General features: G+C 47.2%; 1 protein-coding gene across 2 annotated transcripts in view; it reads right to left on the reverse strand.

Moving 5' to 3' along the window:
• The window catches only part of ADAP1 (ArfGAP with dual PH domains 1), a 95,931-nt gene that overhangs the window by 70,603 nt on the left and 7,203 nt on the right, over window positions 1-18,125 (reverse strand). For both annotated transcript variants that reach the window (XM_039493288.1, XM_039493289.1), the window contains exons 2-3: window positions 6,874-7,004; window positions 4,211-4,302 (exon numbers count right to left, since the gene is read on the reverse strand). In XM_039493288.1, the coding sequence (XP_039349222.1) occupies window positions 4,211-4,302; window positions 6,874-7,004 (223 nt within the window). The remainder of the gene's footprint in view (window positions 1-4,210; window positions 4,303-6,873; window positions 7,005-18,125) is intronic.

The following is an 18,125-nucleotide window of genomic DNA, read 5'->3' on the forward strand; positions in this document are numbered from 1 at the left end:
TATACAGAGGGGCATTTCTGTATTTTTCTAATCAGTTTTCAACCACCTGTGTGGGCAAATTAAGACTTGTCTTTGCCTCTGTTGAGAAGTATTGGTATGCATCCTTCTGCATCCACAGCTCACCTGTATGTCTACACTGCAGCTGGGACCGAGCCTCCCAGCCCAGGCAGACAGACTCGCACTAGAGAGGTTCACGCTAGCACACTAAATAGAGCAGTGTGGATGTTGCAGCTCTGGTGGAGACTCAGGCTAACCACCTGAGCTCAGACCCTGGGGGTCAGGTGGCCTTGAGGCAGGAACGCCAGAAGCTCCTGAGAAGGGGACCCCTCCCCACTCCACCTCTTTCCCCGGACCTCTGCCCCTACCCTGCCTCTTTCCCCGGGTCCCGCATGCCGCTTGCTCCTCTCTGCCCCGTCCCCGTCCCACTTTTAAAAGCGATGGGACCCTGGCCCCCTGGATCCTATGTTCTGGCGCCCCTGACTTGAGGGCTCCAGCCACTGCCCGACCTACCTCCTGAAGTGCAATGTCCACACTGCTATTTTTATCATGCTAGTTCCAGCTAGCATGAGTCTGTCCACAGGGCTGGAAGGCTCCTCAGATTAGAGCCTGATCCTACAAATCCTTACTCACACGTGCAGTCCTTGCTCATAGCGAAGGGTGAGTCGTCAGCGTGTAGTCTTTCCCAGTAGGACCACTCCTGCGAGTCAGAGGCTGCAGGAACAGGCATGTCAATCACACCCTCCATGTCTGACTGTTTCCTGAACAGCCCTCTGCTCCCTAGCAACGAGGGGCGGCTAGATACTGTAGCAAATCAATGTGAGTAATGAACACCCGACCTGGATGCCTGTGGGCTGCCTGATGACTGATAGCTGTTTTCCTGTCCTACCCCCTTCTAAAGGGTCACTTGCCTCAGGCCACTCATGTACCTCACCTGTAATTTAAACTGTATTGAAAGCCTCTCCCAGCTTCACCAGGAACAATGGATTGTTGCCTTACTGTTCTTGATGTTGCTAGGACAGTTTAATGAGCTGGCATGTAAACACCCAAAGCACATGGAATCGCCTGAGAGGATGCTATGGAGTGCATTTGTAGACAGTGTCCAGGTGTGTTTTAAAGCACAGTGTTGTCTAATTTTGCTCAGAGTAAGTACAGACAACACAATGGATGAAACACTGCCAGCATCTGGCCTGTGTTAGGCTCTCCCCAGGAAAGCCTGATATGCAGGAAACAGAGCTAGACTAACTGGGCTTGGAAACAGCTGCAGACGTGGCCACAGGCCCTAAAGTGGACAGTTTGCTCTTCTAGCTACAGACTATCCTGGAGTCTCAATTGCACTGGAATCAAGTAATTTCTGTCTATACTGGTAGGAGGACTGGATTTCAGATCACTTTCCTCATCTGTATCACAAGAGATGCTAAGGCAGGAAAATGAACATGACTAATGTTCTGCACAGAATCTTTCAAGAAGCTGTAAATAGATTGTTGGTTTCAGTCCAGCAACCCAAGAGAGAAAATCAGCAGAAGTTTCTTCTCGCACATTCACAGAGCCGAATGATGGCAACCATTCCACAGCAGTTAATCCATAAGGGTGAGCTGAGTTAGGAAGCTGCAGCCTTGCACTGGGGCAATGCAGAGCTGCACCGCTCCAGCGGGGACTCTGGGAGACATGCTTCAAGGGTGTTACCCGGTCTGTAAGAGGATGGAGGCTGTTAAACCATTCAGTAAGGGGTGCTCCCCTCCATGGCCAGCACTGCTTATCCATGGGGAAAAGGAGTGGCTGGGAAGGTGACAGGGAAGGCTCTTGTGCCCTTTCTTCTCCATATGCACCTGGGGGGCCGGACACTATTGGATCCCTTGCTTGGTGTCAGGGGCGGCTCTATGTATTTTGCTGCCTCGAGCACGGCAGTCAGGTGGCTTCTGATGGCATGCCTGTGGGAGGTCCGCCGGTCCCGCGCCTTCGGCGTACCCGCTGCCGAATTGCTGCTGAAGCCACGGGACCGGCGGACCTCCTGCAGGCATGCCACCAAAGGCAGCCTGACTGCCGCCCTCACGGCGACCGGCAGGCCGCCCCCCCCGGCTTGCTGCCCCAGGCACGCGCTTGGTGCGCTGGTGCCTGGAGCCGTCCCTGCTTGGTGTCAATAAACACCATTCTTAGAAGAGCCCTGTCCCTTCCTTAGGCACAGTGCAACCTGTCTGAAGGGACCACCCCAGGGGCAAACAAAAACTTGGCTATCCACCAAGACGTGTCTTTAACCAAAGGTCAATCAAAACTGCATGAGAAACCTTGGGGATGATTCTGTAAGTATTATTGTCACTACTTGTGAACAGGGAAATTGGGTCAAAGAGACTCAGTGGCTTGCGGGGGGAGGGGGCGCTGTGCTCTTGTCGATTCAGCATGGGAATGGCAGGCAGGCGGCACCAGCTTGTGTCACTGTTGGGCCGTGCAACCTTGGACAAGTCACTTCACTTCCTCCAAACCTCGGCTGGGATGCAATCACATTTACATAACTTCCCGGGGGGGACTAGGAGGCCTTATTAAATAATAGGCCTTGTCTTCCAAACTTATTTGTGAACGTAGCTCTTCATCACAGGGGAAATCCCATTGACGTTAATGAGACTCACTCACACGAGCAGCATTTACAAGGTCTGGCTCAACATCTGATGCATGCAAGCAAAGCATTAAGGCCAGGCAGAGGCAGGACCAGTTCCTGGCAGGTTCTGAGTGCCCAGCCCTGTAATCAACCATCACAGGCGATCACGCAGTCCCGGATTCGCAGACGAGCTCCAGGATGGTCCGAACGGGAGGTACTGGATCTCATCACATGATGGGGAGATGAGTCTGTTATGGCAGAACGACGTTCCAAAAAAAGGAATGCAAATACATAGGCTAAAGTCTCCAGGGCCATGAGGGAAAGATAGAAAGATGAGGGGACATGCGAGGTGGATTCATAGTACCAGGAGACAGGCGGTGCATCGTGCTGCACGGTCTGCTGGTAGTATGGCGTCTGCTGTAGCTTTCACAGAGGGAGGAGCGAGTGACGGCACACACCCAGAAACACCTGCGAGAATGTTTTTGCCCCATCATGCCCTGGGAGCTTAACCCACAATTCCAATGGGCGGCAGAGACTGCGGGAACTGTGGGATAGCTTCCCACAGTGCACCACTCTGACATTCGATGGTAGCCTCAGTACTGTGAATGCACTCTGACGAATTCATGCGCTTTAGTGGGGACACACTAAACCAAATGTATAAAATCGCTTCCGAAAATTCGAATAAAATAAGTTACAATTAATTTCGCACTGTAGACGTACCCTCAGTCTCAGAGGCATTGAGACCATGGGGCCCAACCTTAAGTACAAGTATGACCTCTGGAGGGGAGGGGAAGGTCTGCCACACAGAAGGGGTTCCTCCAAGGGAAAAGCTGGGGCAGAGCACACATCTTGTTGATCCATGACAGAGTGACAAAGTGGTGCTGTCATTTGCCGATTGGCCAACATTATGACCTCGCTCCTGGAAGTACTGCGTTCCAGGGGCCCAATCCTGGCTTCAATTGGCATCAAGAGCACACTGGTCTTTGCAGGCTCAGGCCCTAGAGATGGGTCTAATCAGACAAGCAACAAACCGATTTTCTGCCCTCCCTCCAAATGCCGGAGAAGAGTAATTTTGGACATACAATGGCACCTTCGTCATGTTGGATTCCACCACTCTAAGTGTTTACCCGCACAATACTGTGTAGTATCTCTCTTTTATTGTCCTATCCTGGAAGATGATGTCTTGGGGATATGATGCTAGCTTTGGCACTACGGAAAAGAGCATCTTGGTATTACAAATAACTACATAGCGTCTAGTATATCACATGGTAGGGCCACGTTTTCATGCAGAAGGGCTATTTAAAAAGGTGGGAGAGGGTCTAAAAACCATAGTTAAAAATTGACCTTTTTATAGCCTTAGAAAGTTGGAAGGGTCTAAGGAATGAGCAATCTATTGACTCTTCCCTGCCGCATCCAACTGTAGTTATTAAATAAAATCTCATGCGTAGTACTAGCCTACCATATAAATCCAGAGGACTGGAACTTCACAAGGCCCTTTATAACTGAAACCCCGCTGTGAATTCAAAACAAAACAAAACCCTGAAAACTAAAATATTACAGAGGCTGCAGTTGCACAAACAAATAAATGCTGTTTACCAGTGAAAATATGTAGTTACTTACTGACAGTCAGGAAATGTTGGCTTGTAATAAAATGGTGGTATTTTAGATTCATATCTTGCTTTTGCTACATTGTTTCCATTTGCGGCCATAAACTGTAAGAGGGAAAGAAAAAAAAAGAGAAAAAAATTAAGCAATTTTAGCTCTGGTTCCTTCACCCGTGTCTGGTTCTACAGAGTAGTAACAGTACCCAGTTCTGCACACACATATGACAACAGTCCATTGGGGCGTCTTATGGAAGATCTTGTAGTAGTGTGTCTGCAGGATAGCACCCATAGATTGCACTTCTATAGCACTTTACATCAGAGGACTGAAAAGCACCCTATAGATGTTCCATTCGTTTTACTCTCTGTTGCCAGGTTGTATCATTATGTCCATTTTACTGATAGGGAAAGAGAGGCACAGAAGATAAAAAGCTGCTTTCTCAACACCAACGGATGTACATCTGGTATGGAATGGCCCAGAGCAGTTTGTTTCTCATATACAGAAGGAGCGCCCTCAAGTCACCCAAGTCCAGCTGCTATTTAAGTGGGTTTCCATCTCTCAGGCAGGTGACTACATCAGCTGCTACAAACTCAGGAACAACCTCTTCCATCAAGATTGGACATTTCAACCCCTTAACATCCCTGGGGCCAAATTCTGCCCTTGGTCACATGTGTGATCCCCACTGGTTTCAATGGTACGTCAATGCATGTAACTAAGGGCAGGTCTCTCCCATTTCACACTGGCGGATTCTCCAAGCCGGATTCTGCCTTCATTTGGGCATGTTCAATGGCAGAATCTGGCACTGAATCTGCTCCTTAACATTTCTACCCTAGCCAGATGACAGTCAGAAAAAGAACCTCTGATTTTATTATTGTTTTAAAGAAATCTGTACGTACTTTTGCTCCCTGCAAAAGATTAAGTGATCAGCATAAAAATGAAGGGTGACGCTTCTGTGCAAAGCCACTCCAGTAATCTAAATCTCCTGGAAGAGTCCCCTGTGGCTGATGGTGCATGAGGATGTGCTGGACTCAGCAATTAGTTTGTGTCTTAATCCAATTCCGGCCCCACTGTTATACAAGGAAGCAGAATTTAAGAGCTATATTGACAAGCGCCCTTGCAATTCTCACCAGCGAATGATTACCCTGACCAGCCTCTAGGTCTCACTATGCTCACTCCCCATAGGTACGTGCTTTTGCGGAGTGCGCTTCCTGGGGCTATATGGTAGAGAGAAGGAGAAGCAGCTGTTCCCCTGCCTCTGACACTCAGTGGCATAAATGTAATTTGCACTCATAGCAGTTTGCAGGCAAAATGTAGTTGATCAACACACCACCCTTATTTCACATTCCGGGAAAATGAGGATCAGAGAGGTTATGATCAAGGGATGAAATCCTGGCCCCCTTGACCCAAGTCAATGAGAATTTTTCCATTGACTTCAAAGAGCCAGGATTTCATGCAATATTTTCATAAGTGGCCTCTGAGTTTGGGTGACCAGCTCAAGACGCCTTGTGCGTGACATTCAGTGGTACTGAGCATCCACAATGGAGGTATGGATGCTCATCACCCCTGAAAAAAATCACATCCCACATGCCTCAAACTGGTCCCTGGAATGGAAGAATCAAAGTCAATACCCACTTTTGAAACCCTAGGCTTACACGACTTGTCCAAAGTTTTACCCGAAATCAGCATCACAAGGAAGGCTAGAACCTTGGTCTCCTGGAGAAGAAACTACAGGACGTAGGTTGACAGTCTAGTTTCAAAGTGACTTTAAACCTTCATCCTACAACTACATCAGAAACGACAACGTTGGAACATGGACTTGTTAATTAGTCTGTTATGGCAGCATCTGTCCTCATTCCCTTCTGATCGAGGACAGAAATTGCTAAGCTGAAAACTCTGCAGTGATAGACACATACCTGCTCACAAAATTCAGTACAAATTCAATGATAAACATAAACATAGAGAAAGCCTCTGCTCTCTATGAAGCTGTATTTCCTCCCAGAGATTCTTACGCATTCAAAAAACATGAGTAAAACCCCCAAAATCATATTTGCATAAAAATCACAAGTCTCTAAAAATAATAACATTAGGGTTCTTTTATATGGTTTGAGGCTTTAGGGTTCCTGTATTCTAACTTTTCTCTATAGCCACGAAGGCTGGAAACTTTTTTTTTTAAATGAAAGCTCATTTTCTGATGTATATCACATGACTCCAAGAGCTGGGGCTTTAAGAAAAAACACCAGTCATAGGACTCATGATGAAATTGAGAGTTGGTAGCACTACTCATACCTTGGAGTACAATATACGTGAGAGCCTACAGGTTTTCTAGTTAGATTTTTTAATTATTATTATAACACCATAGCCAGCTAGCGAGGTGTTTTTCATACAGAGAAGAGTTAAGGTCTCTGTTACAGAGAGCGCAACCTAAGAGCCCAATTCTGCAAGATGGGATTTGAGGGCTTTCAGGCCCAAATAGCCAACATACTGGAGGTGACAGAATGCAACTAAAATTACATTAGTTAGCATCAGGACTGGTTAAAAGTTTTTGAAATTTGCAATTTTCACACCAAAAAAAAGTCAAGATTTCTGTGGGAGAAAATAAAACATGCCCAACATTGCTGCTTATTTGAGGTTGCCAAAAATGGGATCACATTTTTTGTGACCTGTTAAAAAATAATGTATACCTCAACTTGAACATCATCCCACGAATCTAAACGGACTGATTTCACTTTGCTGACTTGTGGGATATTGCGATGGATTCCTGAACAATTTAAACAGATAAACACTCCTAGGGTATGCGATGCCCAGTCTGGATCTGAAAGACACAAAAAAATAGTATTGCTTTAGTACAGCTTACTGGAGTACAGAATTTAGCGAGGGGACGAGTGGACTAAAAGACAGTGGAATTTGGAGATCCCCCAGAGACCAGAAGGGCTTTATGAGACAGAGCCTGATCTTGACGGCATCTGATGTGCAAATGTACATGCAAAAGGCAGACAAGTTTGTGTGTCTAATTTACATTGAAAATGACCATGCAAAGGGCTCATTCATGCACAGTTACTGGATTTGCATGCAGAGTCATAGTGAACCTAACCACTGTAAAGCTCATCTCTCTTCATTGTCAGCATTTGTTCATGAAACGAAGAGAAGAAATTCTAACTTTTATGATAAAACCTATGTCCCACTAAGGTGCTCAGGCACTGCAGAAAACAATTATTATAGCAGACACATCACAATAATAATAATAAAAAAATCCCCACATTATTATGCCAAGAAAAAGCCAGATAAAGAGACATCATCAAGGGGCTGGGATGGATGACCTCTTGAGGTCTCTTCCAGACCTACATTTCTATGATTAGAATAAAGGAATTCTACACAGGGCCCCAAAGTAACCAAGGTAGAAAAGGCATCTGAACCAGAAGGGTTTTCAGGCTTTGCTTGAGCAGAAGATGAATGCTTGAGCTACAGCTCTGAATTTCTGCTGAGCAACACCCCACTGTTTACAGGGCCGGCCTCTGAGCTGACAACTAGCAAGGGCACTTTAAACTTGATTCCACTCTCACTGAATCCCTGTTTTGTTCCTTAGCACCACAAATGAGAGACGTCACATTCTACTGATAAACGACGCAGGGTTAAAGTAATTGAAGGAGATTAACAGAGAAAAATAGCAGGCGTTACAGCAGGACACACGCCAGAGTCACTTGCACTGCGTCACTGCTAATGCCAATGCCAATGCAATGATCTCTGTTTGAATGCCCAGTAATAAATGTCAGCACTTGCTATTCCAACTCAAATGCAAATTGCCTTCTTGGAGCAGCTGAGCTTCCTTTTTAACCCCTCCCCCTCACCCCACCCTAGTCAGCAGGAGCAGTGAGGCACTCTGCCCCTCACAGGATCAGGCTGTTAATGAATATGGGGAACTATTATTTTCTTGAAAACCGTTATAACTTGTTTATTCTCTTGCAGTAATTATGCTAAACATTTACTCTATACAGAGCAGTAATTATTTATAAAAGGCAAGGGAATGTGCTTTTTTCTCCTTATGCATATTTAATGGCCCCCTTGTATTGCAATTAGTGCAACTGAACAACAGGAATTGGGTTAGGAGGTGTTGGTCAAAGAAACTCAGCTGTAGGTAGTCTCTGTGGTTCTCTCATGCTAGCTTGGAGCCGCTCCTTGGGATCCACTGTTAGAGTCTGTCTTAAGGAGAGGACCATGAGCTGCATCCCCAGGAACACACCAAAAGAGGAATATCCACATCAACCTGCAGTTTTGTTGTTCTGATTTAAAACCAATTAAGCAAAATGAACTGCCTGGTCAAACTCATTTTATGACCACTATGCCCCATTTTATTCTACAGGTTCTGTCACATCTGCACAGGAGGAGAAATCCTATTCCCAGGGAGACCCTAAGTCCCAAAAACCAGCGACCATTCTACTGTCACAGGGTTGGAATCCAGCTTCCAGACCCTATGGGCTCCTTTCATCCTGTGGAGTCTACCATCCTAGGAGACTCTGGGACACAACCAAGGCTCAAGCCTGGACTATATCCATGATCCTGTGAGATCCTGAGCACACCTTGTCTGGCACCAAGAACCCTCCAGCCCTATCAAGATCCATGGGAGTTGCAAGTGCTCAGTACTTTGCAGCATCAGGCCCTAAGAGAGGAACACAATTTTCATAAGCCAAAACCACCAGTCTGGTTCTCCTCCCACTTACATCTGTGTTACTCTATTGAGTTAGGTGGAGTGATGCAGGTCCCATATATTTCCACCACAAAGGTAACGAAGATGCTACCAGGGGCTAGATCAATGGTTTTCAATCTGTGCTCTGCAAACCTGTGCGGTCCACAGACTATGTCCAAATTTCCAAAGGGATCCACACCTCCATTCAAAATTTTATAGGGGTCTGCAAATGAAAAAAGGTTGAAAACTACTGGGCTAGATTATAGACATACCTGCGGGGTAATTAAAATATTTGAGAGGTATGTAAACAAAGACACACACTAATTTTTTGCATCGGGTGATCTCAGAACATACCAGTAGAATTAAATCCTGTTCTATGGTACCTCCCAGAATCTACGTGCTTCAAACAGTAAGTGAGTCCAAAGTGCAACAATGGTGGCCATGAAGTTTGGGGGGTGGGGGGCCCACTCGACCTTCGGCTCCGTTGTAGTAAGGCCACAGTCTACCTATTGGCAGACGAGGCTCCAAGGACAGAGCAGGATGTGGCCTCCTGCCGGGGAAACGCTTCCGCGCCCACCCCAGGTACTCCTCATCCCCAGCATGAGTAAGATCAAGGCCACAACTCCTCAGACATCGAGTGGCTTGGAGCTGCTCCTGCCAGTACCACCAGTGTGCTGCTACCTGGGGTTTCCGCCACAAGTATAGCAACCCACCTGACTCCAGGTCAGCGCCCTGCCCACCTGCTGGTCCGTGTCCAATCCCCACACAGGTCTGCTGCCCAAGAAGACCCTCGCCCCTGCCCCGGCCGCTGCTGCCTGGACTCACACATTGAGGCAGTGAGGAACTCATCTGGAAAAGTGTGGTGGGTGGACCGGGCGGCGTGGATGTTACTGGGGGCTGACCAGTGGGTGCAGGCTGAGCTGGGCTGGGGGTGCAGGGTAGGAGTGTGGAGTGCAAGGGACCAAAGGGGGATCCTCAGGCCCAACTGTGGTTGAGTTGAATGCTCCAGGGAAAGGGTTGTTGGGGACGGGGCCATCTTCCAGGGCAGCCCGTGTCTGGGGCAACAATCAATGATATCTCCTACAGGGATGTGCTGGGACACACATCGGTATCGGTGTCTCTTATTCTGATAGCAATGTGTGTGTTAGAAATCAGCCCCTGCCCATCCCCCACCACTGTCTCTGTCTTGAGGCTGCAACCCTCTCGCCCACAAACCACTGCCCCACAGCTGCTGCCTTGCTGCAGGCCAGGTGCTCGAGGGGGAACTGGCGCTACCCAAGATGTGCAAGGCACTTACAACCTGCATGTGAGCAGTCTGCACAACAACCTGCCACAGGACATTGCTTGGCAACGGGGACACCAGCTTGTGACACAAGAACTGCCCTGCCCAGCAGCCAGACCAATATCCTGCCTCCAGCTGGGGCTGATGCTTCAGAACTAGATCAAGAAACCTGAGCAAATGGGAACCCATCCATCGGGGAAGGTGCATCCACCCACACCCCGCTTATTGCTTTGTTTGTGCCCAGAAGCATGAGGCTTGATAGACAAACTCTTGGAAGACTACAAGGGGAAACTGACCGGGGCGGCTCTTCCAGCTATTTTGAAATAAAAATCACTTTATTCCAGAACAGGTATTCCAGTCAATTTCCTCAGGTAGACAAACTCTTCATTTTTTTAATCCTACTGACAATAGCTGTGAATCTTCTAGTTATCCATATAATTGGATATTTCTTGTTTGTCATCTACCAAACTGTGAAACTTTAACAATATGTTGTGTAAAGTAAAATATCTGTAGCCTTTTTAAATCTGCTGCCTCTCCATTGCCATGAGCGTCCCACTTGCATGTGTGGCAGTAAAGAGCAGCCCCCCAATTTACCATTAATTATTGTGTGCACCTTTCTTAAGTCCCCTCTGATTCATTTCCTCTGTCAACTACAGTTTAATTCTCTCTTTATGCAACAGTCTCTGCCTGCCTCAATCATTTTCATTATCACTCAGAACCCTTTCAGGTTTTGCTATTTCTATTTTGGAGGCGGGGGAGGGGGAGGGAAGAGGATTACCTGAGCTGCACACACTATTTGAGTTGAAGACACAGTGTCCACATTTATGGTGTTATGCTAACGTTAGTATTTTGTGGGATGTCCCTATATATCCTACCTCTTTGTTTCGTTGATTGCCCCAGCAAACTGAGCAAAGATTTCCAATTTCCATTGTAGTTGTCACAGGGATGCCTAGGTTTCTGTCCTGTTAATTTAGTAGTCAGCAATGTAGAACCCAGCAGTGTGGATGAGTAGTTCAGATTTATTCTTTCCAACGTGCCTTAACTTGCAATTGTCAGCACTGAACTTCATCTGTCTGTTATCATGTTGCCCAGTCACCTAGCTTTGTTAGATCTCCCTGAAATTTCTCACGCAGGATTTTTTTAAAATGAATATTTATATCCCTTATGCTTCAGTGTTTAAACCAACCACTGACTGCTGGGATTTGGAACACCCTTCCCTATGGAGAGGTTATTCTGTGGTTGTTCGCTGTGGTATTGCACCTTCCGGTGAAGCATCTTGTACTTGCAGTCCGGTATCCTGTCTCAGACAGTGGCATGAATCATTGGTCTAATCTGGTGTAAACAAACCTTAATTAGTGCTAAATTAATTCATGAGTTATCAAAACAAAATAAAGTATATGTAGCAAAGTATGTTGCGAGTTTGCTGGTGCACTTACAATACCGCTCTGTCAGCACACCACTTAACATACATGTGTAAGGGGTGTTGTCCCCTTACCAACATTCAGTAGGGGAGTTTTAGTGGGCTAACTCCCAGTGCCAAAAGAAAGGGGAAGACCAATGGGAAATCAGGATCCTGAGACTGACAGACCCCAGGAATAATGGGGAGAGGCCAATGCTCCAGGTCAGCCTGATTGACAGGGTGGCCGGGGGGGGGGGTGTCCCGCTCTCCGTGTGAGCTGGAATTAGGTTGACCCGATGTCCTGATTTTATAGGGACAGTCCCGATTTTGGAGTCTTTTTCTTATATAAGCTCCTATTACCCGCCGCACCCCCAATCCCGATTTTTCACACTTGCTGTCTGGTCACCCTAGCTGGAACTGCCTGGGTCAGACAGAGTGGGGCCAAGCTGAGCTGGGGAGCAGAGCCCTGGCAGATCCAGAGAAGCAGCCCAGGGAGCAGATCAGTGCTGGGAGCAGAGTCACAGAAGCAGCCCACAGAGCAGAGCTGTAGCAGCCAGAGCCAGAGGGGCCAGACAAGCAGCCCAGGGAGCTGAAGGCAGAGCAGCAGCAGCTGTGCTGAGGCAGTCTGGAGCTGGAGCTGATGCAGAGTGGAGCTGGAGCTGGGGCTGGAGCAGTCCGGAGCTGGGTGCGGTGAGCAGCTGGGGAGAGCGAGGGGGACCCTGGGCAACAGGCCCAGTGCAGGAAGACGCCTCAGCCAAGAAGCCCTGCAGGCCAGAACTGGAGGGGGATCGTAACCCCGACGGGGCGGGAGCGACGCTGGGGAGAAGGGTCCTGCCACCCAGAGCCTGAGAGCACGTGGCCACCGCCAGAGCAAGTGTCCGACCCGCAGCATCCCTGAAGCACAGCCAGGGCCTGAGAAGGGGCCTGGGACTTGTGAGGAACAGACTGAACTTCCCTTACATTCCAGAGACACCGGTTGTGATGTCCCCATGCCACAGGGCGGGGTTATGTGTTTTCCTTTAACCTTTCCCATTTTTCCTTGTTTTTTTATTGATTGCTATTTAATACATTGTATTTGCTTTGAATTGTATGTAATGCTCAGTGGGTCGGGGAGCATCCAGTACTGAGAGAGCACCCCGGAGTGGGGACACCCTAGCCCCTGTCCTAGGTGACCACAGCAGGGTTGGGGGTTGAGCCCCCCAGGAATCCTGGGCCCAGCCTTGTCGGGGTTACGAAGACTCTGCCACACAGGGGAGTGGGAGGGGAGCCCTTGAGGTCAGGCAGGGCTCTGGGTAAAGGAAGTAGGAGCAGGGATTCAGATCCTTTCGCTAGCTCACTTCACTGGGGTAGTGTATAAACCAGGAAAGTTCCCCACAATAGTGGGACCATTCCCCCGCTTACACGTGTCAAAACAAAAAGTGAAACTACAGGAAAGTCCTTTTGACAAACTCTTCTAAACCCTTTTTTAGCCTCTTGGGGGTTTTGTGTGTAGTTATTATAAAGAACTATATCAATTTGTTAATAAATATTCTCTCTCAGTAGAGAGGCTCTTAACATATCTGGAGTACACTTGAGAGTTTTTCATATGAGCTTTTAAGCAATTTTACATGGTTTACACAGTTTTATTATCAAGCTAACCTGTAACCCCAGAGAACAAAAACCTTTATATAGCAGGGGTAGGCAACTTATGGCACACGTGCCGAAGGCAGCATATGAGATGATCTTCAGTGTCACTCACACTGCCCGGGACCTGGCCACCGGTCCGGGGGGCTCTGCATTTTAATTTAATTTTAAATGAAGCTTCTTGAACATTTTAAAAAGCTTATTTACTTTACATGCAATAGTTTTAGTTATATATTATAGACTTATAGAAAGAGACCTTCTAAAAATGTTAAAATCTATTACTGGCATGCAAAACCACTTCTGAAAGGTTGCCGACCCCTGTTATATAGTAACAATGTTTAAATACTCCTCTAGCAATTTTTAACCAAAACTAATATCCGGGGGAGGAAGTAGCATTTATAAACGCTAAACTTCAAAAATTCCAATAAAAATAGACATTATTCCTCCCATTTTGCCTTTGTCTATCTGGCAACCTCATAAATCTGTGGTGATGAGCTCCCCGATTTTCCCATGAATTCCCCCTGTTTGTTCCACATGGGGCTATTCACAGACTCTCCAATATCCTTTACTTTTGCTTTATTGAATGTATTATTTGGCTTTTTTTAATTCTTTCCATTTCAATATGCTTTAGTGTGGAGAAATAAACTAGACGTTTAAAATTCTTTCAGTCGTACTCTAAAATGGTGTTAGAAGCAAAGGTAAAGAAACATTGAAAAAAGATTAACTTTCATCTTTATAAGCATTACAACAATGTTACCTGCGACTGTATAGTTTTGACAAAAAAAGTGTTATAAAACATATACTAAAGAGTGAGAAAGGAATATAAATTGCTACGAATGTGCCACATGGCTGAGTTAATGTTGCCGCAGAAGCCTTATGTTTTGAATTTCCTGATGGTTACTTTGCAAGTTACTCTTTAAGATAGAAAAGCTTGATATAGTTCTCAACCCAAAAACTAGAAAACAACAATTTTAGTTAAATTTTATATAAATATGTAAATAGAATGTTTGTGTGTGTAGACACCCTGCAAAAATGTATAGAAACAGCCTATATATTGTGTTCATGGATTTGTGGAAAAGATGGATATGTTCTGATTTTCCAAGTTGGTAAATGTAAGCAAAATTTTAGATTTTGGAAATGGGAAGGGCACCCCTAACCTATTCTTTGAACCTAGGCCCTTGCACATCCAAGATGTGCAGAAAGTGCGGTTAACTGATTTTCTTTCACAAACACATGAAGAAGACTCAAATATAAACATCCCGGGCAGCAAAGCGTGTGTTTAACCACAAGAATAAACCTGTCAGAGGCTGACTCAAGCGATGGTTGGCACCATAGTCTCAGTAAAGCAATTCTGCAATGATGTTATCATGCTTTAAGATTTCTCAGAGTAATGAGATCAGATCAAAGCAGTGCCTATTTCAGCACAATTTCTACCAAAGTGCATATCAGGCTGTGTGAATTTTGTCAGAAGAGATTAAAAAAAATACCAGGTTTGTCTCTTTACAAACAAATGTTATCTTAAACGGGCAGGAATATTTAGGGGGATTTTTTTTTTTACACTGTCTGAACTGTCTAGGTGCAAGCTTCCAAAAACCTTTCTGGAAAAGCTCTGTTAAAATGTTTTATAGCGATGGGAGATGTCACATTTTACTCCATCCACTAGTTCAAGCTCAAAGCTTGCAACTTGCCATTGATGAAATGTGGGACACAAAAGGAAGGCCAGAGTATCACAGATCAATGGAAGAAAATCCATATTCGAGATGGGATCACTTCTTGGGTTAAGGGTTCTCAGTCTTTTGCATCTGTGACCCCTTTCATACAGCAAGCCTCTGAGTGCAACCACCCTTAAATATAAAAAAAAAGTGGTTTTAATTTGTAACGCCATTCTAAATGCTGGAGGCAAAGCAGGGTTTGGGGTGGGGGCTGACAGCTCACGATCCCCCACATAATAACCTCACAACTGCCAGTTTGAGAACTGTTGGGCACTAGAGACACAGGAGATCAGGTTTCAGTATCCAGCTCTGCCTCGGTCAAGTCCCCGTATGGCTTGATGCTCAATTAGCATAAATCAGCCACAATGATTTACACCAGCTCAGAATCTGGCCCTTAATATCTCTGTGCCTCAGCTCCCCACCTGTAAAATGGGGAGAGTTACACTACCTCTCTCTTACCCTTTGTCTGGTCGATTTGGAGTGTGAGTTCTTGTGGGCAGGGACTGTCCTTTACCGTATGCTAGTACACCACAAAGCACAATGGGGTTCCAGGCTCAGGTGGGGCCTCTAGTCACTACCCTAGTGCAAATAATCAGTTCTTTGAACCAAATTCTGTCGCCCTTAATCAAACAAAACCCCTACTGAATTTGGTGGCAGCTTTTCTTGATTAAGGATGCAGAATTTGGCCCATTAGCAGGAACCATGTTTTCCAGAACCTTACAGGCCGTTTGTACTTCCGAAGAACAGACGGTGGCAAAAGTGTGAGGGGAGGGAAGACCCAATCTTTTGGAGCAACTGTACCAGTTTACCCGATAAAGCCTTCGCCTGCTGTAGCCATCTCTCTCTCTGCCACCTTCCTTTCAACCTTGCCTGTTCAGCTCTAACCTACAACGGAGGCTGTGTTGCTCCAAACTCAAGTCCCACCAAACTGCAGCAGAGCAAGTTAACCTTTTCTATTGCATGATGAAAGAGCTGCATATTTCACTCTGCTTACCGGACCTGTCAGCAATAAGGCAGAGGGACTCATTTTTAATGCTGGGTAGCTCTCCCTAACAGTGCTGTGTGTTAGCAGTGACTTTCTGTTTATTGCTCTTCTGGTTTTCAAAATATTTTAGCTGCTCCTAAACACAGAATCTCAATGGGGAGGAGAGGGTGGGGAATGGGGAGATGTGCATTGATGTCTGTGTTTTGCTGAACACCGACAGCCACTGGCCTCTCACAGCATAACTTGGTGATTGTTTTTGGTGCCAGCGGGATGAGTGGAAAGGAGCATAGCTCAGAATGTGTCAAGAGTGAAATTAATCCCCTCCAACCTAAGCCAGGACAGAAAAGAACTGTGGAGAATTAAAATTCTCCAGGACTGACTGCTCCGCAAGAGAAACTGGCCCTCAAAACGCTATAATCTGCTACTGATTTCTCCACTCCCCTCCATCCTCCAATTACCCCCTGGTCACCCCCTCCCCAGCTGCTTCTTTTTTTCCCTTCTTGCCTCTGCTACTGCATAGCAGGGCTGAATTAACCTTTTGTGGACCTGGTGCCAAACATATTTATGGGCCCCCCCGGAGCATGGCATGGGGGGAGGGGGCGGAGCAAGGGGCCGGCCAGGGGCATGATATGGCAGGGGTGGCCCTGCCCCACCCAGCCCCGTGTGAGGGCACTAATTACAAATTGGCACACTGTGCCCACCCCGCCCCCAACTGGTGAGACTGACCAGGCTTCTGCACCAGTCTCAGGCGGCTCAGCTCCAGGGAGACAGGTGGTGGGAAGCAGAGACTGCCCAGAGCCGGAGGTGCACTGGGATCCGGCCAGGAGGCAGAGAGAAGCGGGGGGGAGGGTGGGGGGGAGGAGCATATAGGGAACTCCCATTGGAGTCAGAGAGTTCCCTGCACAGTTCATAGGTTTGATCCCCAGCTCTGCATCTATTATCCTGTAATGTGCTTTGCTCTACTTTTGGATGAAGGAAGCTATAACAACCACCAATCAGAGCCTCACTGTCTTCATTACTGCCCCCCAGGGTAACAGGTGTTGAAAAATTCTCAGCTCAGACATAGAGCAACCTAAAACACGCCCAGACCTTGGGGTTGTCACAGGTTTCATCCCAGCAGTTGGTTGTCTTGATGGAGCACGATCAGATTTCAGAGACAGGATTTGATGTGACCAAGCAAACGACTACACTCATGAAGCTGAAGTGTAGCAGGGTGGTCACCCGCGCCCGGCCTGGAAGGGGTTAAAAGGCAGCCCTTGGAGAGGGCTGGGAGCCTTAGGCTGGGCTGATTGGGGAAGTAGCCACAGCTGGGCCACGCCCCAATCAGGCCGCAGCTGGCCCTTATAAGAGGGCCGTGGCCCAAGGAGCAGACAGTCTCTCTCTACTTTCCAGAGGGGTCTGGCTGCTGGGAAGCTCAGAGTGCCTAGAGTGAGGCAGGGCTGGGGAAAGGCCAGAGGGGCTGGGGAGCTCCAGGCTGGCAACTCCCCAGGCTGCAGGGCCTTGTCCAAGGCCCCATAGAGGTACTGGGTTGCAGAGAAAAGCAGCAGGTCCAAAAAACCCCTTGCCTGTGATGAGTGGCTTATACTGCAATCTGCCCCAGGGAGTGGGGGCTAGTTGGTGACTGGCAGTAGCCTACGACTGAGGTGAGGTGGGGGTGGGGGTTCCCCGGGGAGGGGAGACCCTGAGACCGAGGGGTGTACTGCCGGGGGCAGCATCCCAGATAATGGGGCACCCGAGTCCTGGGAGGGACATGGGGGCCAAGCAGCAGTGGGACACCAGCCTGCAGAGGGCGCTCCGGAGGCTGGAGAGCTAATTCCCTGAGACGACCTGCAGGAGGCGCCGCAGGGGTGAGTCCCGCACGCTTACATGAAGCTGTTTTAAAGACGAGACACGAACGAAGTAAAGAAGTTTTGCAGCAAGTTGTAGTTAATCACATTGATTAAATCCATGCTTTGAAAGAGAAGGTTCTTTTTAAGTGCCCCATAGTTAAACCGCAGTTGCACAGGCTGCCTAATGTAAATCTAGGTAGTTCAAAAATAATTGTGTCTCAGACGACTTATGGGACGTGCCCTTTTGAGCCAGTAACAAATACTGTCACTCACATGCACTTTTTGCTCCATTCATTTTGATTTATTGCAGCTTTATGTCTGCCCAAGATAAAGTTTGACTGAATCAGTTCTTGCTGTTAGTTTTACCATCATCATGACCGCTATTAAAAAAACAGTTATCATCAAGCTTCTCCCTTTAGTAA

This window comes from Mauremys reevesii, linkage group 10, assembly GCF_016161935.1.
Source record: "Mauremys reevesii isolate NIE-2019 linkage group 10, ASM1616193v1, whole genome shotgun sequence".
In the NCBI taxonomy this organism is placed as follows: domain Eukaryota; kingdom Metazoa; phylum Chordata; order Testudines; family Geoemydidae; genus Mauremys; species Mauremys reevesii.